The sequence below is a fragment of the Lissotriton helveticus genome, chromosome 2_2 (assembly GCF_964261635.1).
Source record: "Lissotriton helveticus chromosome 2_2, aLisHel1.1, whole genome shotgun sequence".
Lineage (NCBI taxonomy): Eukaryota > Metazoa > Chordata > Amphibia > Caudata > Salamandridae > Lissotriton > Lissotriton helveticus.
In genome coordinates this window covers 19177107-19203630 of record NC_136060.1, presented here as the reverse complement: position 1 = coordinate 19203630, position 26524 = coordinate 19177107, and the positions used below count along the sequence as shown (strand labels likewise).

General features: G+C 45.8%; 1 protein-coding gene across 1 annotated transcript in view; it reads right to left on the bottom strand.

The window, feature by feature from the left end:
• LOC144821712 (uncharacterized) overlaps positions 1 to 7743 on the bottom strand; it is an 83432-nt gene extending 75689 nt beyond the window's left edge. The window contains exon 1 of the mRNA XM_078678928.1: positions 7690 to 7743. Coding sequence (XP_078535054.1) covers positions 7690 to 7711 — 22 coding nt within the window. The 5' untranslated portion in view covers positions 7712 to 7743. The remainder of the gene's footprint in view (positions 1 to 7689) is intronic.
• Positions 7744 to 26524: the final 18781 nt, after the last annotated feature.

The window sequence follows — 26524 nt, the reverse complement described above, 5'->3', positions numbered from 1 at the left end:
CGGAATGACATCAAGTGTGTACTGCAGCGCATATAAAAACCGCGGCAAAGACATCATTTTAAAAAGAGCTGCACGCCCGAGGGGGGACAATGGCAGTCTGCGCCAGGCCACAATATCGGATTTTAATCATTGGAGCGGGGGAAGCAGATTACGGTCATAACGGATCACGGGGTCCAAGGAGATAAAGACCCCCAGATACTTAAATCCCATCTGCACCACTTGTATGGGACACCCGCGCGGCAAAGAAGGAGAGTCACCAGAGAGTACATAGATACAGGACTTAGACCAGTTGATCACAAGACCGGAGTTTCTCCCGAACGAGTTCAACACATCAAACAATACAATTAGCGACTTTCGAGGCGACGTAAGATACAACAAGATGTCATCCGGATAGAGTGACACTCGGTCCTCAAAATCCGGGGTCCACTGAATACCCCTCATCGATGGCTCCCACCCCAGTTAAGCAGCCAAGGGTTCCAAGGTGAGGGAAAAAAGAAGCGGGGACAGCGGACATCCCTGTCCCGTGCCCCTTCCAGGAAGAAAAGGCTTAGAAATCTGACCATTCACCACAATATGAGCCAACGGTTCCTCGTACAAAAGTTTCACCCAGCCGATAAAACCAGGACCAAAAGCGAACTTTGCAAGAGCAGCCCAGAGATATGGCCAGTTCAACGTATCAAAGGCCATCGTAGCGTCCAAGGAAGCCAAGATGGCCGGTTCACGCAGGGACGCTGCTCTCGCAAGAACGCCATGCAGACGCCGCAAGTTCAGTGCTGTATTGCGATGTGGAATAAAACCTGATTGATCCGGATGGATCAAGTCGCCAATCACCTTTATCAAACGGTTTGCCAGCAATTTCGCGAGGATCTTGGGCTCCACCTTCAGAAGCGAAATAGGCCTATAAGATGCGCAGCGATCCCGCGGCTTCCCCTCCTTGTGAATCACCACAATGGTCGCAAGTCGCTGATCACAAGGGAGGGAGCCAACGTCTCACGACTCCAGGAACATAGAACGCAGATACGGCGCCATTTTATCAGGACACAGCTTGTAGAGCTCGATGGGGAGACCATTAGGGCCCATAGCTTTACCCGAGCGTACGGAGCGAATAGCAGTTGCCACCTCATCAACGGAAAGTGCTGTATCCATGAGTTCCCTGTCTAAATCCGACAGGCGAGGCAATGCAATGTCACGTAACAGTAGATGTGAGTCTTCCTCCGGTCTGTCGGATACTGGGGAATACACGTTTTGGAAATATTCCGCAAAACACTCCACAATCTCGGCAGGATCAGTCACTCTCACTTCATCCACTCTCTCAACCACAGGGACCACACGACTTGCCCTCTCCTTTCTATCCAACCAAGCAATCAATTTCCCCGCCTTATCTCCCACATCATATAAACGTCCCTGCTGCACTCTACTCATGACTTGCGCAGCATCTGTTGCCAACGCCCTATAGTCTAGTTATTTGAGACTGAGGAGATGAATCTTGTCGTGAGTGATACCCACTTCCAAATCTCCCTCCAACTCAGCTATTTCGGTCTCAAGGCGGACCACCGCCTCGTGTCTGTTTTTCTTGGCGCCAGCGATCAATGACAGCGCCTGGCCACGGATAGCCGTCTTAAAAGCTTCCCACAGTAAAACAGAAGAGGACACAGACCCCACATTCTCGGCAAAATAATGATTCAGAGATCTGATCAACTCCGCCCGGGCTTTGGGGTCACGAAGATACCAAGGATTAATCGGGGCCACACGACCCTCGGCTCCCATCTTCGTATCCATCATAAGCCATAATGGGAAGTGATCTGAGATACCCCTTGCCAGGTGTCTGACCTCCCTGATTGAAGAGGCCTGCGCTGCCGGCATCAGGACATAATCAAGTCTAGAGAGACTACTGTGAGCACCAGAGTGGAAGGTGTATTGCGACTGTCCCGGATGCAGTAGCCTCCAACAATCTACCAGTCCCAGCGTTTCCAAGAAACCACCCAACCAAGACTGCGATCTCATGAGTTCTCTGGGGGGGTGACGGTCCTCCCTACCGGAAACGACAGAATTGAAATCACCACCCATCACCAGAATGCCTTCCGAAAGCCCCAGAACCACTCTCCCCAAGTCAGTGAAGTTCGTGGTCTGTAGGCCAGGGGGAACATAAACGGAAAGCAAAGAGACAGTCTTCCCCTCCCATCTACCAGTGAGAGCAGCGTATCGCCCCCTGTCATCAAGGATTATATTGTCGACCTCCAGGGGGAGGGAACTCCTAATCAGGATACCCACCCCCCTAGAACCAGTAGTAAATCCAGAATGTGCCAGGAGACGGTAGCCTCGCCTATTCATGGCGTGGCATGTATTTCCGATCAGATGCGTCTCTTGCATTAACACTACATCAGGGGAGAGGCGCCTCAGTAGCTGCAGCACAACACCACGTTTTATCCTGTCCCCCAACCCGTTAACGTTCCAGCTCAATAACTTCAGCTCCCTACCCCCCATCCCAGAAAATAAGTGCAGGAACCGCCCCATAGCGAGCACAACACCCAGGTCTAGAAGTTAAACAATGCGTTGCCTTGAAACAAAATGAAACACATACTACCCCCCCACCCCCAACAATTACCCAAAACATACCCCCCCACCCTGCACCCCTGCGTTAGACTCAAAAGCCACCCCAACTTGCAGTGTGCCCATTGCCCTAACATTAAACTAGTCTACAAAAAGAAACCCAGAGGAGGAAGAGTCTCACCCCCCGCCACCTCTGGGTATACCACTACAACAGTGCAATTATAAAAGTCATCGAACCACAGCTGCCAGTTGTGTACAATGTCCAGAAATCCGAAACCGCTGCTCACTCCTGTTCCACCGGGCCGCCCACAGCTCCTTCGGAATGTTCAGAGTGATCCCGCTGCATGGGCAACATATCGAGCCAGTCACTCACATTCTCAGGGCGGTCAAGGAAGAATGTCCGATCTTCGCGTTCTACACGCAGCCGAGAAGGAAAGAGCATCGCATACTTCATCCCCATGTCCCTCAATCGTCGCTTCACCCCTTGAAACCCCAGCCTTTGTTTCTGAACGAACTGGGTGAAATCTGGGTAGAAGCTCACCGTAGAATTTTCGAACTTCGTAGGGCCATCCACCCGCGACGCCTGCAGGATAGCGTCTCTATCTTTAAAGTTAAAAATTCTGGCGATAATGGGACGCGGAGGGGCGCCCAGCTTTGGCTTCCCGCCCGGCACTCTGTGTGCACGTTCCACCGCAAAGAAGTTGCTCAGGCCTTTGGGGGCAAGATGGTTTAGGATGAGGTCCTCGACAAGGAGATCCACGGCTGGGTTTTCCGGTTTTTCAGGGATCCCAATAATACGTATATTGTTGCGTCTAACCCGACCTTCAAAATCCTCCAGCCGGCGAGAAAAGAGATCATTAGAGGATCGCAGTTTGCGAACCTCCGTCTGTAAATCGGACACATCAGTCGTAAGGCTGGAGGTTTTCAAATCTAAGGATTTAACTTTTTCGTTAGTCCTTGATAAATCCGCCCTGATCAAGTTGACATCAATTGCCACAGTATCAAGCTTTAAGGCCAGAGCCTCATATTGTTGGCCGATAGAGGTCTTCGTACCAGCAATGGCGCCCATGACATCATGCAGGGTCAAGTCGTCCACCGCCGTTGAGTCGTCTCCCGCATCTCCCTGAGACCTACTCGCAACACCGGGGGATCCCTTGGGATGAGTGTAACGATCCATGATATTCGATTGAATAGCGCCCCCCCGGTGAACGGTCTTGGTCTTCCGTTTCTCGCTTTCGGGTTTGCCCGCCATATTGGGTGTTGCGCCCCTGAGGGGCCCTCGAGACCTGGTAAAAATGACTCCTCTCGATTCACCCACGAGGAGCACCAGAAACAAGTTCCAGCCCGATGTCACACGACCAGAGACACTCGACGGCAGGCAAACAGTGGAGTTTCGGGGTCAGATTGCATCCCGGGGTGTCAAGCGGTCTCGAGGCAGGAGAAGGCCGAGGACCCCAAAAAACAAAACCGAAAGTTAACTCCGGGGCTGTGAGCTGGGCCCTGTAGGCCGTTGTTGTTCAATTACTACCTGGGCACCACAATGACTCGAGCCCCAGGCAGCGTCATGGAGCAGGCCACAAAAGTTCGAAGTGCCGTAGTTACGGTTCCCGGGGTCCAAATCGATTTCTGAAAGTAGCTATTACATCAGCTGGGTTGCGTCTTCAATAACCCGTCGTCATAATCAGGATAATGTTCAGGATAGATGCGGGAGGTGGCGAAGGTCTCGGGAGCCCTGCGCTCACGCGACCATCTTGGTTGCGCGCAAAGCTCCTCCCTCGCCAAAGGTGTTTTTGAGAGATAACGGACCTCAATTTTGTTCTGAGGTACTCAAAGCATTACCGAAGTATTGTACACAAGACCACTTCCATTTACCACCCTGCTGGCAATGGTGCCATTGAGAGCTTCAACAGGGTGCTGAAGAATAGCATTCAAGGAAGACAATTTGTCTTGGTTTAAGGAAGTGTGGTGCATTGTGTGGGCGTGTAGAGTTACACTGTGTAGTTCCACAGGGTTTAGTCCTTTTGAGATTATGAGAGAGAGACAGGTCTCCATGTATGAAAAACAATGTTGGAAAGATGCCCAGTGCTAAGAGAAGAAACTGCACCCTCATTGCGGTAAAGGAACGTGTGTCCAAGGCACAGGATGAGTGTAAAAAATCATGAGAGAAATATTTGCAAATGTTTTGAGGTGTGGGTCGGAGATTGGGTGAGGGTTAAAAGGCCTGGTGTTTATTAAAACAAAGAGGGGACATTTTTCTAACCTTTGTAAGTGGTAAAGGTTTTATACAACTCTGTCAAGTTGAGCGATGGTAAGGTGTGGCGTTTGAGTGGCATTTCTTTTTACAAAGGTGAGTAAAAGATTCTAGTAGTTGCTTCTGGAGTAAAGGGGAGTAATTCTGATTGGTTATTGGTGAGTGTAGATCTGGGATAGTCGGGAATGGAATAGGTGAGAACAGCGGTGGAATGGGTGAGAACAGCGAAGGCAGGATGGAATGTGAACATTGCATAAAGAGTTGCAATAGTATCCAACAGGAGATGTTGAAACTTTCCTCTACCTCTACTAATCGTAGTGATGTAAGGTGGGGACAGCTGGGGTGCAGAATCACGAAACCCATGAAATATCATGACTATGTATACAAATGAATCTTTATTCCTATAATATGTTAAAGTAATATTTTGTATGAAATTGAATCTTTATTCTTATATGTTAAAATAATATTTTGTTTCGCTATTTTGTGGGGAAAGAGTATTGTGTTGTATACTAGTGCCATTTCCCATTGTCATATCTTTGTGTCCTTAGTTTGATCTGTCATGGTTTCCTTAGTTTACTATTGTAGAATTGGAATTTGTTGATGTAATATGGAATGTAGGTGACAGTCGATATGGACCAGCTGGTGACATTACAGGCAGGCGGATTCCGTTGCTTCTGTTGCTGGGGATTTTATTCTACAATAAATCCTCTTTATATCATCCCTAAACTCAGTGATCTGACACCATGTCTGTTTTAGTGATAATCTGGGCACTACCTGGTAAGCCGAATTGAAGATGGCTTGGACCTTTTATGCTTTCCAGAAGTGGCAGCTATTGTAAGATGGAGCTTGTGAGTTCTAATGTGCTCTCCCACAGGAAGTCGGAGCTGTAATGTCATTAGCATTGTAAAGAATGTCCGGACAAGAGGATGACAGAAATCACTTCCTTTTATTAGTTATAGCACCAACACAAGCTCCGAAGAAAACGGAGTGCAAGAAACGCCCCCGCTCAGCCGGCCACCAGCTGTCAACATTCCAGTGATGACAGCTGGTGACGTGGGGCGCTGAGGTACGGTGTCCGTAGGCGGACACAAGACAATCATAACACATCTTCCCCCTTAAGGAGAGAAAGAGAGTGAAATAAAGAGGAGAGAGAGAGAGAGAGAGGGAGAGAGAGAGAGAGAGAGAGAGAGAGAGAGAGAGAGAGAGAGAGAGAGAGAGAGAGAGAAAGAACTGGGTCCGAGTCTCGGCTATGATGCTGAACATCCTGTGATTCTGGGCAAATCACTTAATCTCCCCTTTCCTAAAAAAAATGAATGTGTCCTCATGTAATGCAACTGGTGCTATGTAAAGCGCTCTGATACTCGATTCGGGTCAAGTTTGCGCTATATAAAACTCTGTAAAAAAATTAAATAAATAACTGGGGAGGGTATATTACAATATGTTACTCACATAGTCTGACAATTTCACATATGGCAATAACCTCCTTCCCGCCCAACTGGTGGCAAAGTTTGAGGCAACGTTGAGTGAGGGTGTGGGAGGTAACCTTTTACCGGTTCGACTCGTGCTTGTAGAACACAGCCCTCTGTGGATGGAAGAGGCATTGTTTAGTTCTGGAGTGCTGTATTGTTGGTTTGAGGTTCACAGCTATTTCTTCATCTGACAACCCAGTAAATGGACTGGCAAAGGCATGGGCTTGAGTTTGGGTGCTGCTGGCAGGGTCAACTGGGATGTTTTTGCACTGTGAAAGGGCTGAGAAGTGCTACACCTTACCATCACTGAGCAGGGCTGAATTGCAGTACACTTTGCGCACAGTTGGTGGCTTTGTGAATCTGTCACTGCCCTTGCTTACGTGACCAATTCTCTTAACCTTGACGGTGTCCCTAATCTCAAGCTTGACTGGTTTGCACCCATGTTTCAAATCATACTTTTCCTTTCAGGTAGCTTGTGCTGCCTTCAACTTTTCCTTAACTTGCTCTGTCGACCAATTGACCCTTTTGGCTGCCTTGACCCAACCTACATTATCCTTGGATAAAGGAGTTCTTCCTCGCATCACCTCAAAAGGGCTGTGGCCAGTAGTACTGCATGGTGTGATGCGGTATGCCCACACTGTTTTGCGTATTTCCTGTTTCCATTCCTTTCTATTGCTATTAACTAGTTGTACAATGCCCTTGATGAGTCTGTTAAACCTCTCCACCGCACCGTTCCCAGCGGGGTGGTATACAGAGGTGGTTTTGTGACAGATTTTGTTTCTCTGGGTGTATCTCTTGAAGGTGTCCGACGTGAATTGGGGCCCGTTATCCCTATTATGGTTTTGGGAAGTCCCTCGCGTGTAAAGACTTTTTCAAGAAATGTCACCACTCTTAAAGAATCTGGCTGAGTGACAAACTTAATCTCGGGCCATTTGAAGAAATGGTCAATAAGGACAATTACATACACATGTTCTCAATTTTCCATAATTGGCTCCATGCTGACCACCCCTACCTTCTCCCATGGCATGGATGGGCAGGAAATGGGTTGTAATGAGAGCCTAAACGTCACCTGCGATTTGTCTGAGTTAAGACATAAGATGCAGTCCCAGACTACTCTTTCAACTTCTAGACTTACACCGGGCCACAAGTAACTGTTCTTGACTCTATTCTTAGTTTTAGATAATAGAATAGATAATAAAAAAATTAACTATGTTAAAAGAAAATTAAAGAAAGGATAAAATAAAATAAAGAAGCAGCAATGAAATAAATATATGCTACAATGTAGACTTATCAGGTCCTGATATAAAAGATAATAATTATCATAACAGATCAACTTGTAACATACAAATCCAGAGGCTTCCAAAATAATGTGGGAGCTAATGATGGGTTGTAAAGTGCATTTGGCGATATTTTACTGACTTTTCCAGTGAAAAGAATCCATGCCCACAAGGAATGAACAAGAGCAACTTTGCATCCTTGTAATTAGATTCCAATTTATCTGCAGAAGAAATAAGAAAAGAAAACCGTTTTGTTCGAACAGTAGGTATTGCAAAAGAAAATGCATTGTATACACCCACTTCCTGTAAATATTATCTGTGATATTAACAATTTATCATTATTGCCCATAATTGAACCCAAAAGTCACGTATAAATTAATTTAATATACAGAAACTGGAAGTCAGCCAGGGAAAGCATACAACCACACTTTCTTCAATTTATCAAGTGAAAAAGTAGAAAAAATGCTTAACCTTCCAAAATTCACATATAACATTCATTCCATTGACGTTTTAATTAATGGTTTTTGATAAATAATAGGGGCTACATGACTCGACATATGACAAAGAATTAAACATAGAACCATATCTATGAAATTCTTAAAGTGATTAACTTATATATGCTTTGCAATTCTGAAAAAGGATAAGAAATGTTAATAAACAAATGTTTTGTAAATAAAGAATGCCAGTCTCAGGAGAGCGTTTGCATAGAAAATGTAAGAGGTAAATTGTAAGCCAGTACATTTTGTTGCTTTGAGGACTGGAGAAATTTTCCTCAGCTTATTTTCAGAAATTGGTAGAATAGCCAGTAGGGGAAAGACTTAAACCATATTTTGCTCTGTAAGAATCTGCTAAAAGGATGAAGTGTGAGCCTTGCTGGAAACTGGGACTTATGAAAATGTGATAATTACATTAGATTTTATAGCTTTAAGTTTTGTACAATTCATTCTTGAAGTTTTATTATTCAAAATAACATGGGTGAGTATTTGATCATTTTTTTTGTAAAACATGGACAGAAAGTGTACGGAGACTATAACTACTATATTTATGGAGTGTGGAATAATGACAATTCTAATTGCTTCAAATTTCCCCACCAGTATTTATGACCACATAGAAATGTTCTCTCTAACCCGTAGAACAACAGTTTCGTAATTTTAATCAAAGTAGCTTTTAAATATTTAGAAAATAATAATTAGCAATTGAAAGTATTGTGCTACCAGATTATTGAAATGTATGTTTTAGGACTCCAATATACATTTAGAGGAAGAAATTCAGTGTAATTAACATTCTGGGCCTGATTCCAAAGGTAAATTAGAACTTTTATGCAGGTTTAAGATGTTTTTAATTTCACAACAGATTTTTATGTGTAGTATCTTTCATGCCAGCCTATCTTTTTATGAGCAGAGTCTCCGCCACGATTGCGGAGACTCCGCAGTGGTAAAGATACTACTCAGAAAATTCCTTTGTGAATTGAAAAAAATTATAAAGTTACTAAAAAGTGTAAGATTACCTTTGTGAATCAGCCCCACAAAGCGTAACCAGAGAAGTTTGCATAACACTTAATAATTTAGTAGATAAAAGGAATGGTAGTGGTAGGATCACCAATAAATACCTAATAGTTATCTGTAAATGCAGAAGCTTTCTATACAGTCTCTTCAACAACAATGCTCTTAAGATCCATGGAGTTATGAATAGAAAAATGTAATGGCTCAATTACCAATAATAAAAGAATTGAAAGAATGCACAGTTTTAGACAGGTATTCCCAATTAACTTTGGGAAAATGCATTTTCAACATCCAACACTGAAAGGCCATATGGGCTACAGGGTTTCGATCATGGGGTCTGAAGTTGTTTGCCTCTGATATCCTGTGTCCTTCCTACTGTAGCTCTATAAAACACTGCCAAGTGCAACAACCTCAGCACTTGATTCTCAGTGTTTGTAATGGTGAGCAGTCATGGGCTTTTTAGAAAGGTAGTGTATTGGTGTGCAAACTCCGAACTGAACAATTATCCATCAGTGCAATGATTGTCCAATGCAGAGCTAACAAAAAGCACATTACTATATGCAAAAAACCTAATACGACATAAAGCAGACTAAAGCCCCTATTACTTTAATTACACTTGATCTACTGCACCTCAAGTTCTGGCACACCTCTTCTCCCTTCTCCTGGGTATCCTTTTTTCCTGGTACTAAGTTTTTTCCAACCTCCCCCTCTCAGTTCAAGTTTTAGGGTAGGCATTAAGGCTCAGGTGTGAATTACTTCATTCCTTCTTGAGCAGCCAGTGCGGACCTGCAGCATGCATCATTCTAACTCCTCATCTGAGGGGGTGAGGGGGAATGCCAGCTGTAGGTTCTACCCACAATTGGCAGGGCTGCGGCAGATGCAATGAAGGTCTCTGCCCAGAGTCCTCACAGGTGCTGGGGGATCCAGTGATAATGCAGTCCTTTGGTCAAAGATACTTCAGTGAGTCCGTGGTATGCCCCACAGGTCAAGGCCATGGTAAGCCTTGTGACAGAATTTGAAGTGGTACAACTCCACCTCTGGTACAGTCTTCGGAATGAAGTGGCACGACCTGCTCAGGCACTTTGCTCTTGTTTGGTGACACACTCCACTCAGGCACACTTCTCTGGGGTAGCAGTGAAGTGTGCTTGAGCGAAATTCTCTGATGTAATGGCTCAGTGCGCTTAGGCATGCTTCTCTGGAGAAGTGGTTCATTCTGGTCAGAAGCACTTCTCTGGTGTAGCTGCTCAGTCTATTTGGGCAAACTTCTCTGATGTAGTGGCTCAGTCCGCCCGGGTGCGCTTCTCTGCTGTAGTACCACAGTCAAGTGGGAAATACTTCTATGGTGTGGTGAAGCAGCACTGTCTACTTGGCACACTTCTTCACATGGGTTTTTGCCTGGAGCCATTTAGGCGAAGAGACTGCCCTCCATGTTTCTCCGAGTCTGCAGATAGTTCTCCTCAGTTTACCGTCAGCCAGACATCCATTCATCTATCCTCACCACTGGTGGTCAAGCTTGTCTGGTGCTTCAGATCTGTCACACCTCTGCAGGGTTGGTAGGTTTATCTCAGCAGCAGGTTGGCTTCAAAGTGCTTCAGGTCAGAAGATCAGCTCCTTCCAGCAAGACTCCAGGTGATATTCCCCCCCCCCCTCTGTGAAGCTGGCTGCCATGCAGATACCAGCTTTGGCTGAAAAGCAGTACTATGAATACACTGTAGAGAACTCCCTTTCTTGGTCGCAGAATTTGGAACTGGAACAACTAGTGGATCAGACCAATTTTATTCAGTTAAAGCAGACAGGGGATGAGGATTCTCTGCCTGCACTTACAGAACTGGTTTGGGTCAGTTCTCTTTTCACCTGTCATCTCAAGGCTGTTGTCCAGATGCAGCCTTTGTGTAGATTGATGCTCATCACAGAAGGGTAGCCTCCAGCCAACCTGCAATACCCATAACAAAGGCACAAACAGCTGTGAGCTTTCTGCTCCTGGCTACCAACAGCCATACTGAACAGTGATCATTAAAGAGGCAAACGTTTGGTCGCACCCAAAGGACCCTCTCACTTTGAACAACAGAGGCTGCAGTCACACCCTTCACCCCCACATCTACTAAATGGCAATGCTCTGGAAGACTAGTCAGCCGCCCCTCTTAACAAAAAGACCTGGTTGGATTTCTAAAAATGTCATGTCTCCTGTTTCCTCACTTAAGTGTCTAGGTCACCTCCTTCCAGCTTCATTAATGTCATTAATAGTCATCAACTGGCTGGGTGAATAACTTACCATCACTTTGTGCACAAGTACAGGCCAGGGCCTTCTACAATGAAATCTGCAGGCTTCTATGACTCTGGCTCAATCATACAAGCAATGAATGTACCACAAGCGGCGGCTCCTCCGCTAAGGTGGAGGATTGTCGCCTCACTGCTTTCTGAGCAGTGTAAAAAATAAAAAATAAAATGATAATACCACAACGTTATTATCATTTTACTTTTAGTATAGGCTATGGGGCCAGGTTAGGGCGGGGCTTGGGTCACAGGGAGGAGGTGTGGTTGGTGCGCATGACAGTTTGGCTGGCCGTCTTGGGCCAGCCAAACAAACATGCGCACTTAGCATTTCTCCACTTTACTGCGTTGCACAGCTGGGTGGAGAACTGTCCCAGGCATCCAGGTACTGACTGAGCGGCCAAACAGGCCGCTCAGACCATTCACGAGGCTGTTGTCATGCTGGTTACAGCAGTATTGTGATTGGCTCAGGGGATTCTAGGAACCAGTGTGCTTCTGTGCTGCTGGGAGTCAGGAACAGAGGAGACTTGGCAGCTGTTCACAGAGAAGTGATTTTATTTTCTAACCTCCCCGCCTCACCACCCCGGTTCCGTAGCAGCCATCACTGTGTATCACACAGGCCACATGCAAAAACACGCATAACATGCGCTAGGGATAGTAGTTTATGATCTGGGATGGCACATAGTAGTAGAACTTTGCACAAGTGTGCCAGTAGGCCTCTACTCTAGTCACACATAAAAGGTTGGGTCACAACTATAAATTCACAAACACAGTATGCTGTCACCACCATTCTACGTGCTAAACCCCTGACAGGGATGGTAGTCCATTCTCAAACAAATGAGGGCACACTTGAAGTGCCCCTTCAGGTGACAGGACAGGTCCAGGATCTCACTCATGTCAAGCAACAGGCCTAGGCCTCTGTGTACATACCAGATTAGTGTGAAGCTAGGGCCCAAATCGAAAACCAAAATAACAGATATTCACGGCTCAGTACTCTGGACAGGGGAATATGACCATACCCCATGCAGAGAACATTACCGTCTGAAGGGTTCAAAAGAATTATTAGAAGAGAAAATATTATAAATGAGCCTGGCATTATAGAAGCACATTTTGCCTTTCATAAATCCAGTTTGATCAGTGTGAATGATGTAATACATTACTTTTGATAATCTATTTGCTAACATCTTAGCACAATTTGTACTATCTTGGTTTATTATAGAGATAGGTTTATAATTGGATACATAGATGGGATGTTTATTTCGTTTGGGCCGGACAATAATCAAATCATCAATACAGGGACTATCAATAGAAACATTATTTGGAAATTCAGCATATAAAGTTAATAGATGGGGAGTCCACTGTTTTGAGAACGTTTTACAGATTTCCGAGATATACGATCTGGGCCTTGTGCTTTTCCGGAAATGAGAGAAGTTAGCAATAATATTTCAATTTAATATAGACGCAACTAATCTTTCTTTATCAGTTTATGAAAGAGAAGGTAGGTTCCAAAATAATAGGAATTCTCCTACAGCGTCCAAATGAATTACTTCTTCTTTTTCATATAAATTAGAGTAAATTATCTTACATTTATTAACTGTCTGAAAAGAAGAACAGTGAACAGTGAGTTTTAAGGAAATGGATGTGGTTTTCTCTGAATAAGTGGCCAAATTGTGACGATAATCTCTTTTTCTCTGTTTAACTGTTTTGTGCCGCGTTAGTATTGTAGTGCTGCCCTCATTTTGTGCATTTCGTAATTGTATTCTGTTTATTGTCTGTACATTTGATTTTGTGCCCGTTAGTACTGTACCCCTGGTGTGCCCCCCCGCTGCTCCCTCGCGGCCCCGCCCCCTTTTCTATTCTGTAATCCCATTGCCCGCCCCGCTCCCGCCTCCCAGCTGCTCCTCCCTCCCACTTGGCCTCATATGGAGCCCGCGCGGTGCAGGCCAGTGTGACCTGACCCCAGGGCACCCCCCACGCCGCACGGCTCACCAGCTGTTGCGCGCCTCTGCCCCGGCGCCACAGGCTCGCCCCTGACCTCGGTGGCCCTCGCTGCTGCTCGTTCCCTCTCTCCCCGCTGTTGCCATCATTTTGTGCATCTCGTGACGGTAATCTCTTTTTCTCTGTTTAACTGTTTTGTACCTCGTTAGTATTGTAGTGCTGCCCTCATTTTGTGCATTTCGTAATTGTATTCTGTTTATTGTCTGTACATTTAATTTTGTGCCCGTTAATACTGTACCCCTGGTGTGCCGTTCCCCCTTTCCCGCCGCTGCTCCCTCGCGGCCCCGCCCCCTTTTCTATTCTGTAATCCCATTGCCCGCCCCGCTCCCGCCTCCCAGCTGCTCCTCCCTCCCACTTCGCCTCATATGGAGCCCGCGCGTACGCACAGCGGGCGCGCCACAGGCAAGCCTGTCTACGCCCGTCCGCGCCTGGACCGCGCCCAGCGCCAGGACCCCTGGCCCCCGTCGATGCCAGCCCACACGACAGACCTACGACGCCGCCACCCTCAACGCACTCAAGCCCGACCGAAATCCCGCCTGCTACTGAGCCACCCCGAAACGCTCCCACTGACCATTCACCTACCAAGCCTGCAAGTTCACCTGCCTCTGGACCTGCACCGCACCCGAAAGGCCAGGCACCAGCAACAACCACCTCAAGTGCATCCTGCTCAACACCCGCTCCGTCCACAGACACGCCGTCGAACTCTGGAACCTCCTCGACACAACATCACCAGACATCGCCTTCCTCACGGAAACCTGGATGAACGCCTCCTCAGCGCCCGACATCGCCATAGCCATCCCGGACGGATACAAGATCACCCGGAGGGATCGCGTCAACCAGACCGGATGAGGCATCGCCATCGTCCACAGGAACACCATCCGCATCACGACCAACTCTGACGACACCTTCACCGCCGCCGAGCACCTCCACTTACAGATACACACCGACCCCAAGACCACCCTCAGAGGCACCCTCATCTACACAATTCAGCGAAGCCATCGCAGACTTCATCAGCCCGCACGCCCTCACCTCCTCTGACTACATCCTCCTAGGGGACCTCAACTTCCACCTGGAGAACAACAAGGACAGCAACACCACCACCCTGCTGGACAACCTCGCCAACCTCGGACTCAAGCAACTGGTGAACACCCCCACCCACTACGCCGGCCACACGCTCGACCCCATCTTCTCCTCCAGCAAGCACATCTCCTTCAGCCACTACACCGGACTTCATTGGACTGATCACAGCTGCGTCCACTTCAGCTTCAGGAGAACCACGACCCACCACCACCCGCAACAAGTTCCCCGCAGGAGCTTGAGCAAGATCACCGCCGACCAGCTCACCACCTCCCTCAGCCAGAACCCTCCCGCCAGCACAACAGACCCCAACGAAGCAGCCCGCATCTGCACTCAGTGGCTCACCAACTGCGCCGACGACCTCGCACCACTGAAGAACCCTCCCAGCAGACCCGGCAGCAAGAAAGCCTCGTGGTTCACCGACAAACTCAATACATCCAAGAAAAACTGCCGCACCCTTGAAAAAGCCTGGTGCCACGACCAGACTACAGAAAACATGACTGCCCTCAAGAACGCCACCCGCACACACCACCAGCTGATCCGCACCACCAAAAGGACAACATTCAAAGAACGACTGGACAACAACACCCACAACAGCAAGTAACTCTTCAGCATCGTCAAAGAGCTCTCCAACCCCAGCGCCGGGATCAACGACATCACTCCGTTGCAAGACCTCTGCGACTCACTCGCCTCCTTCTTCCACTGCAAGATCGCCGACATACACAACAGCTTCGGCGCACCAACCACGCACCCCACCACCGAACCAACGCCCCCCACCACCACCCTCTGCGCCTGGACCCCGGTCAGCACCGAAGACACCACCCGCACGATGAACACCATCCACTCTGGATCCCCAACCGACCCCTGCCCCCACCATGTCTTCAACAAGGCCGACTCCATCATCGCACCCCAACTCCGGGACATCATCAACATCTCCTTCAACACCGCCACCTTCCCGGAGAGCTGAAAGCATGCCGTGCTCAGCGCCCTCCTGAAGAAACCGACAGCGGACCCCACCGACCTCAAGAACTTCCGCCCCATCTCGCTCCTCCCTTTTCCGGCCAAAGTCATCAAGAAGACCATCAACAAACAGCTTGCCGCCTTCCTTGAGACGAACGGATCCCTCGACCCCTCACAGTCCGGTTTCCGAGCCAACCACAGCACTGAGACCGCCCTCATCGCAGCCACCGACGACATCAGATCCCTGCTCGACAACGGGGAAACAGCTGCCCTCATCCTCCTGGACCTCACTGCGGCGTTCTGCCACCGCACCCTAATACAGCGCCTCAGCAACATCGGAATCCAAGAGAAGGCACTGGAGTGGATCATCTCATTCCTCGCCGGAAGAACCCAGAGAGTCTGCCTCCCCCTGTTCAGATCCGAGGCCACCAAAGTCATCTGCGGCGTACCACAAGGATCCTCACTCAGCCCCACCCTCTTCAACGTCTACATGAGCCCCCTCGCAGCCATCGCACGCCAACATGACCTTAACATCATCTCCTACGCCGACGACACCCAGCTGATCCTCTCCCTCACCAACGACCCCGCCACCGCCAGAGCCAGCCTACACGAAGGAATGAAAGACGTCGCCGAGTGGATGAAGAACAGCCGCCTGAAACTGAACTCAGACAAGACGGAAGTCCTCATCCTGGGATCATCCCCCTCTGCCTGGGACGACTCCTGGTGGCCCCCTGCCCTGGGCACCACCCCCAAGCCAACCTGGGCTTCATCCTGGACTCCTCCCTCTCGATGACCAGACAAGTCAACGCCGTCTCTTCATCCTGCTTCAACACCTTGCGCATGCTCCGTAAGATCTTCCGATGGATCCCCACCGAAACCAGGAAGATGGTCACCCAGGCACTCGTCACCAGCCGACTGGACTACGGGAACACCCTCTACGCAGGAACCACTGCCAAACTACAGAAAAGACTCCAGCGCATACAGAACGCCTCCGCACGACTCATCCTGGACATCCCCCGCCACAACCACATCTCCATTCACCTGAGACCTGCACTGGCTCCCCATCAGCAAGAGGATCACGTTCAGACTCCTCACCCACGCACACAAGGCTCTCCATGACCTGGGCTCCAAGTACCTCAACAACCGCCTCACTTTCTACACGTCCACCCGCCAGCTGCGATCGACCAGCCTCGCCCTCGCCACAGTACCACGCATTCGCGGAGCCACCGCCGGAAGAAGATCCTTCTCCTACCGGGTGGCCAAGACATGGAACTCCCTCCCCATCCACCTACGGCTGACCCACGACCATCTCTCCTTCAGGAAGCAACTCAAGACCTGGCTTTTCGAGCAGTAACGGACCCCTCCCTCCCAGCGCCTTGAGACCCTTCCGGGTGAGTAGCGCGCTATATAAATTGTTTGATTGATTGATTGATTGAATTGGTACAGTGGTTCGTGTGTTCACCAGAAATCCAATGTACTTGCATCGTTATGCAGTAAAGGTAAAACAACTTCACCATGAGTTTGCTACCCGTAGTAAGTTAAGGAGGATGGGTTGCCTGTGTTAAAATATGGCTTACTCAAACTTTATGACATTGGCTGCTTTTTAGCTGTGTTGGCTTGTTACCCCTGAAGGTATGCCCGTATAAATCTGCAGGGTGGAGTTATCTTATTTTTGTTTATTATTAATAGAGTGCATGGATCCTAGTAGAAAAAGCTGCAAGAAACCAAAAATAGAAAAGTGACAACAAATTAATGACAGCAATGACAAAACCTTCCGTGCATATAAACAATTCATCAAATGGTGTGGTATGAATACATGATTGTGTCAAAGCAAATAATATATATATATATATATATATATATATATATATATATTCACTGAAAAAACCATAGGTTATAGACCATATATAGTTAGGAATTAGCATTTAGAAAACCTTATTTTACTCACACAAAACCATTGAAATTCCATATATAGTTAGTTGCACTAACTATATATCGCGCACCCGCAATCCACTGCTGATGATGTCACATATTACATCATTCATGACATGGTCAGTGACATCACTGATGACATCACTGATGACATCTCAAATGACATCACGGATGACATCACTGATGATATCTCATTTGACATCAATGACCACACCACTGATGATATCATTCATGTGACAATACAATGCATCTCCTCACATTTTAATATAACCTCTGTTACACTCAGTGTTAAATACAGAGTATAATTTTTGAAACCATTGACACACCAATACTAGTTACTACATACGCACTCACTGATTCCTACGTCTACACACACATTCACTCATTCACCCATACAATCATTCATACATACAATCAATCATCTTTACAACACTATCATATGCACTCATACACCTATACGGACACTCACACTCTGCCACTCATCCATGGAGTTACTCACACACCTAGTCAGTCCTGTAAAGAATCAATCACACTTCCATTTTCTAATCTATACAGTTAAACATAGAGCACCTTACGTTTTCAACCATATACTAACACATACTTAGTCTCTTATACAATCATTGATACAAGTACACATTGATCTGCACAGAGTCACACACCTCCCAGCCAGCCACACACACACTCAGTCTCCCATGCAAATACTTGGGCAATCAATCAATAACCCATATAGTTACTCATATAGCTACTGATCAACACATGCTGCAGTTTACAGAACAACAGACATAATGATGCACAAATTAAGACAGTTTAGTCACTAACCCATGCACTCAGTGAGACACATTTAATCACTCACTCATACATTCAGTCATGCACCTACTAAATCCTTCGTCCAGACACTTATACTTCCACTCATTCTTCAATATGTAAGACATATTTTAACTTTACAGAAACACACAGTCACTGGATGTTGTCATCAGTGATGTCATCCGTGATGTAATTTGAGATGTCATCAGTGATGTCATCAGTGATGTCACTGACCATGTCATGAATGATGTAATATGTGACATCATCAGCAGTGGATTGCGGGTGCGCGATATATAGTTAGTGCAACTAACTATATATGGAATTTCAATGGTTTTGTGTGAGTAAAATAAGGTTTTCTAAATGCTAATTCCTAACTATATATGGTCTATAACCTATGGTTTTTTCAGTGAATTTTCAAGGTTTTGTAAATGCTAATTCCTAACTATATATGGTCTATAACCTATGGTTTTTTCTGTGAATTTCATTGGTTTTTTAACAGCTAATATCTGTAGCTGTAAAATGTATTCTTCTTTAAATCCAAAAATATATTTTATATGTTTATGAATAATTTTTTTTTTTAATATTTTTTTTTCTTCGTTCCCGCTTCGCGAATCGGGAAGCTTCCCGTTAGCTGACCTTGATGCCGCGAAATAGACCGCGAGCCGGTAAACGTTTCTTTACCGCAAGTGCCGCGTTAGAAAACAACATCGTGACGCCTCCCGTCCGCATGACGTTTCACGTTGTCGCGTGATACGTCATATGACGTGCTACGTTAGCGAACTGGTACGCGAAGCGAGTCGCAAAGCGCAGGTTTCTGGAAGCAAACCGGGAGGCCCTGCAAAGCGCTTAACGTAAACACAGCAAGTCATGTGACTTGGTAATAACACTTTTCATTGGTTCATTTCACTTTTGGTTTCCTAATGATGTAAGACTAGGTCATATAATCTAAAATGAACACTTTTGATTGGTTGAGAACTCTTGTTTTTCCCAAATGATGAAAATCCCTCCTTCTTTCCTCACTCTGACTTTCATCATTGTGAGAGAAAGACCCTTTGTGATCACTGAGCAATGGCTTCTTTAGTAGCTTCAGCTGGTGCTTCCCCACCACCTCCACCACATCCAAGGAAGAGTGGACCACCTGCTCAAGTTGTAATTCAACAAGAAGAAGAAGAAGAGGAACAGGAGGACGAGCACGAAGAGAGGCAGTTTTTGCCTGAGCAGCCCAAGACGTCTCACCGGAAAGAAAACTTCATTTGGCAATTTTTTTAAATTCCCAAAGGTCAGAAAAAAGTAAATGCAAGATACGTAACTTGCCTTATATGTCAAGATAGACTGTCCAGAGGGACCGACAAAAAATACAGTTTCGGAAACTACACAATGCATCGCCATATGACTAGGTGGCATCCTAACAACTACAGTGCTGCACAGTTTCGGAACGACCTAGATAATCTCCCTATTATGGCCAGAAGATCTGTTGTACCGGAAGTAACGGGACCAGAGGGCAGGGAGATGGTGCCAAATATACAAATGAGATTTGGTGATGTAAAACACATCTGCGCATTTTGCGATGGATTCATTTCCTACGGAGAAAAAAGCATCACTCTGATCAACAGAGCTATTGACTATCATATGCAAGTTTGTCCGAAACGCCCAAAATAATAAATACTTCTTTTTTTTGTTTTGTTGCTCCTGTTGAGCCCTTTACAATGAATCGTTTTCATTGCCCCCTCCAAGAAAAACCCAAAAAAATATAAAACTGTTCCGAAAAATTCAAAAACAGTAAAAAAATGTTCAGAAAAATAAAAAAAAAAGTTCTTTTCAGAACTACCTCCCCGTTATTAAAAAATTGGTACAATATTTGGAACTGTGCCAACCTCTATTTCTCTTAGTTCGCTTCCTAGTTCGCTCGCCGGTACGCGAACCGGAAGCGAACCAAAAACAGTAAGTATAAGGGAAGGAAACAGACACTTATGTTAAAAGAAACACAGCTATAAGGGAGTAAACTAGAGATACCATTACCCGTAATCCACTGCTGATGATGTCACATATTACATCATTCATGACATGCTCAGTGACATCATCAGCAGAGGATTGCGGGTTTTTTGGCAACATGCCTTATCCACGGTTTAATAACGCTGCCTTTTGCTTTATATAAGTTTTCAAATTGTATGAAATATATACCAATAGGTCGTTATGAACCTTTAGGTAGTGCTTTTCTTCATGAGGTCTGGTCGCTTCCATACACATACAGATGTTTCAAAGATGATCAAGAAGTTTATCTGAATGGAGAGGAATGCACTGAGACGCCAGATCATTCACTAATGTGTAGGCACATACAGTTACACGGTTCATGCAACAAACACCGACCAAATATGGCTTGCGTGTTGCAAGGCACGCCAGTTCCTGCTATCATCCCCACGTTCAAGTTGTTGGAAAATGGTAGTTATTTGATGCTCAATAATGAAGATTGTTCTGAGTTAATTAAAAGTATTCCTTTTATCGTAACAGTAAGTGAACGGGTTATTTCCTGCAGAAATGTTCTATTTCCTCCCACACATGAACATAGGGAGTTTTCAATCTGGCCACAAATACCAACCTTGGGACACGTTTCAACGGCATGGCAAGAATAAGAGCTCTTTTGTCTCAGAGAGAGGTGGCCTTGAGTTCGGCCCGTGAAACTTTCGTACTTCACATAGCGAACACCCATACAGAGGTGCACACCCTTTTCAATTAAGATTTGCCTTTCAATTTCAGCAACATGTTTCCGACTATCTTTAACGCATCCTCCACAAAGTCCCTGGCACACTTTTTTAAAGTTGTTACCAGTGGTCTCGTGACTTCATTTGAGAAAATCTTTGGAGTCATCCCTGCTTCCTTTCATTGTATTTTCTGCACTCTGGTTCGTAGATTGGCATTTTTACTTGCATTACCAGCGGACGCTCTTGTGCTTTTTTACATTTTTAAATATGGATGTCCCTCCTATGCAACCTCCGACCCTGCAGCTGCTGACACTGTTCCGCAATCGCATGCTAGAATATTATGGCACAATGCCGTTGGCGATATTAAGCACGGCATATGGATTATCTTTTCGGTTCTCCTACTTCACCTGTGTCCAGCCTGTATTTCACTGCCTGACCTGTGATTTCGATTGGGCCATTGATTTGTGTCTCTGCGGACCGGTTTCTCCTGACGTCGACTTTAATCAGCTGATGACTCCTATCATTACTCACGAGTTGGTTTGTCCTGGCGAAAGAATTATGGCTGTGGCATTGATGCATGGACTACTTGGTCCCTGGAATTTACTGGCGGCAGCACAGTCTTTCTTGGAACAGAGCTTTCTTGAAAACCCACCGAGCTGTCCTCTGATGGTGATAGAGGATCCGGTGCTGGGAGAGCACGTATGTTCTTTTCCGCTTTTAAATTGGATGGCTGAACTGTTTTCGGATGAAGACGGTGACTTCCTATTGGAGGCTGTTGCAGCTTATTTTGCATACACAGTTATGTCATAGACCTTTTTCATGTTTGATATGCTGAGTACTAGCATTTCATTGACAATTCATTGACTTATTTGTCAAGTTTTTATTATTTACCTTGCCTATTGGCTTAAGACTCGATAAAGTACTTGGCTGTTTTATTTTTCTTTAGCATTAAATTTTCCTAGTTTTTAATGCTTTACCTTGCGGACCGTCCACATATAAACTTGCAATCTGCTCTCATGAGATGGCACTTCTATTATCTTATTCAGTTCGTTTCCGGATCATGAGGAGGTGTCATCTAGGTCCTGGATATCTTTACACCGTGTTAAGTTAGCATGGGCTCATTACCGGTTTAAACGCCATTTTTCCTTTTTTGCAACTTCTGCACACGACACTTAGTTGTTGCTTTAGCTTTCCACCTAGTAGTTCATCGTGGTTTACATGAGAATAATATGTTATTGGTCTACTATCTGCTTTACTTGTTAAACTATATCTGTACAGCGAGTGCTAAAGTTTCAAGAACAACACGATACAGAATTGTTATGAGGTCTGATCTCCACGACTTCATACTCATAACATAAGTGCAACTTCTGCCAATTCTGGGCATGAGGCGGGTTTTATATTGCTTTGCCGAACACACATACACAACAGTTGATGCGGTTCACATGAAGAGAGAGCTGGTGTATGCTGATGTGATTCCTTCAAATCTAAGACACTAAAGTATGGGCACGCCCTAAACCAACACAAAGAGACCTTCTTAGCAAATAATATAATATGTGTATTAGGGAGGGTGAGATATAAGCAGCCGCGGGCCGTGGAGGGAGTTACGATGGGGCAGGGAGGCGGGGAGGGGGAGAAGCAGGGTGGAGCCCTCTCTACCTTGCCCCTCCCCCTCCCCGCCTCCCTGCCCCACCGTAACTCCCTCCGCGGCCCGCGGCTGCTTATAAGTGTTGCTAACTCTTATTCATTTACAGCATGTTAACATACTGTCACCATTCGCTTTTTATGTACTAGTAACTATGCTGGTAATTTTGCTACTGATAATATGTGTACTTGTATTCTCCACCCTGCTTCTCCCCCTCCCCGCCTCCCTGCCTCACCGTAACTCCCTCCACGGCCCGCGGCTGCTTATAAGTGTTGCTAACTCTTATTCATTTACAGCATGTTAACATACTATCACCATTCACTTTTTATGTACTAGTAACTATGCTGGTAATTTTGCTACTGATAATATGTGTACTTTTATTATCTAAGGTACTACGCCTGAGAAGACGGCATTAGTAAATAAACATTTCAAATACACATCTGTTCTTCTTAACTCCATGTTCTGGTTTCTAAGAAATCTATAACGACCGACTGTTCATCAGTTCCACGTATCCTGAGGTACTATAAGTTCATATTCTGGATTGTCTAAACATTGAGAGTTTGTTATATCCAATGTGACACTGTACCTAGCTTGCTAAGGAGTTTTTGATTACTAACGTGAGTTTTGGGACACCCTAATTCGCCGAGGTTCCAATCCTCTGTCCACAGTTCTGTGTGAGAACAGAAACCCTGCGACAGGGGCACCCCCGACCCTTGCTGGAGCTTCATCACACTTGCGATACAACTCCAGCAATGCATTCGCCGAGGTTCCAATCCTCTGTCCACAGTTCTGTGTGAGAACAGAAACCCTGCGACAGGGGCACCCCCGACCCTTGCTGGAGCTTCATCACACTTGCGATACAACTCCAGCAATGCGCCACCTTTACGGCACAGATACATCACGCATCTGTGCTGTTTTTGCCCCATGATGCGCCGCATTGTAAATGCAGCACACCATAGGTGACGGAACAGCGGCACAGAATGACTAACACATCCCTGGTGATGCGCCAGTCATCATAAATGTATCCCTATGCTTCTTATCTTGTTAGAGATGAACCGCCATATGTATCATCAAAGTTATTTGCATTTCCTAAATAGCGAACTTTAAGGAATAAATAGCGATTCTTTACCATTCCTAGTTTGCGATGAGCTATTTGCTAATTAGCCGAATGTAGCCCAATGAAGCCCAATGTAGCCCAATGTAGCCCAAAGATGGCCGCCAGACACACAAAAAAACAAATGTAGCCCAAATATCAGCCAGATGTAGCCCAACTATAGCCCAGTGACAGAATGACCAATCAGCTTCGCAAACCTCCGTTACGCGAAGCGGAGCGCTGTTACAGATATATATCTTTTTTTGAACGTTAATTTCTCAAAATCCACTGGAGCACATATATTGAGACCTAGCAAAGGCACATCGGGCTACCAGTCCCTAATATTTTGCCAAGTTTCGTGCAAATCCATTCAGCCGTTCAATTATTATTATTATTTTTTTTTTTTGCCCCGCGGGGCCCTTTTAAAACCTCCACATCAAACCTAGGGGGTCAGCGAGGATCTACTATGCCCCCTTATAGTTATTTCCCCCTTTGTTTTGACCTCCTCTTGTCTCTCGATCCTACCGAGAGACAAGATGGCGGCCGCTACGGACTGTTTGGAATGTTGACAGACGCCGGAGAACCAATCAGCTTCGCTTCACAAAGCTCCGTTGCGCGAAAAGTCCGCGAACCAGTGCGCTGCCCGGTCCGCTGTTACAGATATATATCTTTTTTTAAACGTTAATTTCTCAAAATCCACTGGAGCACATATATTGAGACCTACAAAAGGCACATCGGGCTACCAGTCCCTACAATTTTGCCAAGTTTCGTGCAAATCCATTCAGCCGTTCGGGCTAAAAGTGAGGCCAACCGCCCTATGGAAAACTCAATGTTAAAAACACGTTTTGGGACCCCCCTTTTTTCTCGGCCCCCACTGGACGAACCCCCCCCAAATTTTCAAGGGCTGCTCAGAAACAAAATGTGCCATTTTCCTGAAAATTTCAGCCAATTCCGTCCACAAACGCCAAAGTTATTAGACATAGAATTTTCAAAAAACCCATAGAGAAAAAATCCTAACTATATATACCTACTGGCGACCGCCAGTAGGTATATATAGTTAGGATTTTTTCTCTATGGGATTTTTGAAAATTCTATGTCTAATAACTTTGGCGTTTGTGGACGGAATTGGCTGAAATGTTTTAGGAAAATGGCACATTTTGTTTCTGAGCAGCCCTTGAAAATTTGGGGGGGGTTCGTCAAGGGGGGGTCGAGAAAAAAGGGGGGTCCCAAAACGTGTTTTTAACATTGAGTTTTCCATAGGGCGGTTGGCCTCACTTTTAGCCCGAACGGCTGAATGGATTTGCATGAAACTTGGCAAAATTGTAGGGACTGGTAGCCCGATGTGCCTTTTGTAGGTCTCAATATATGTGCTACAGTGGATTTTGAGAAATTAACGTTTAAAAAAAGATATATATCTGTAACAGCGGACCGGGCAGCGCTCCAGGACGCGTACTTTTCGCGCAACGGAGCTTTGTGAAGCGAAGCTGATTGGTTCTCCGGCGTCTGTCAACATTCCAAACAGTCCGTAGCGGCCGCCATCTTGTCTCTCGGTAGGATCGAGAGACAAGAGGAGGCGAAAGCGAAGGGGCAAATGACCATAAGGGGGAATAGTAGATCCTCGCTGACCCCCTAGGTTTGATGTGGAGGTTTTAAAAGGGCCCCGCGGGGCAAAAAAAAAAAAAATAATAATAATCGAACGGCTGAATGGATTTGCACGAAACTTGGTAAAATATTAGGGACTGGTAGCCCGATGTGCCTTTGATAGGTCTCAATATATGTGCTCCAGTGGATTTTGAGAAATTAACGTTCAAAAAAAGATATATATCTGTAACAGCGCTCCGCTTCGCGTAACGGAGGTTTGCGACGCTGATTGGTCATTCTGTCACTGGGCTATAGTTGGGCTACATCTGGCTGATATTTGGGCTACATTTGTTTTTTTTCGTCTCTGGCGGCCATCTTTGGGCTACATTGGGCTACATTGGGCTTCATTGGGCTTCATTGGGCTACATTGGGCTACATTTGGGTTCCAACATATATATAGGCCAATGTAGCCCAATATATATTTTTCAAAGTTAATTTTCGTAAAAACCACTGGAGCATATATCTTGAGACATAGCAAAGGCACATCGGGCTACCAGTCCCTACAATTTTGCCAAGTTTCGTGCAAATCCATTCAGCCGTTCGAGCTAAAAGTGAGTCCAACCGTCCTATGGAAATGAAGGAAATGAATGGGTAATTTGTAATTAGCAAATAGCTCATCGCAAACTAGGAATGGTAAAGAATCGCTATTTATTCCTTAAAGTTCGCTATTTAGGAAATGCAAAAAACTTTGATGATACATATGGCGGTTCATCTCTAACAAGATAAGAAGCATAGGGATAGATTTATGATGACTGGCGCATCACCAGGGATGTGTTAGTCATTCTGTGCCGCTGTTCCGTCACCTATGGTGTGCTGCATTTACAATGCGGCGCATCATGGGGCAAAAACAGCACAGATGCGTGATGTATCTGTGCCGTAAAGGTGGCGCATTGCTGGAGTTGTATCGCAAGTGTGATGAAGCTGCAGCAAGGGTCGGGGGTGCCCCTGTCGCAGGGTTTCTGTTCTCACACAGAACTGTGGACAGAGGATTGGAACCTCGGCGAATTAGGGTGTCCCAAAACTCACCTTAGTAATCAAAAACCCCTTAGCAAGCTAGGTACAGTGTCACATTGGATATAACAAACTCTCAATGTTTAGACAATCCAGAATATGAACTTATAGTACCTCAGGATACGTGGAACTCATGAACAGTCGGTCGTTATATATTTCTTAGAAACCAGAACATGGAGTTAAGAAGAACACATGTGTATTTGAAATGTTTATTTACTAATGCCGTCTTCTCAGGCGTAGTATCTTAGATAATACAAGTACACATATTATCAGTAGCAAAATTACCAGCATAGTTACTAGTACATAAAAAGCGAATGGTGACAGTATGTTAACATGCTGTAAATGAA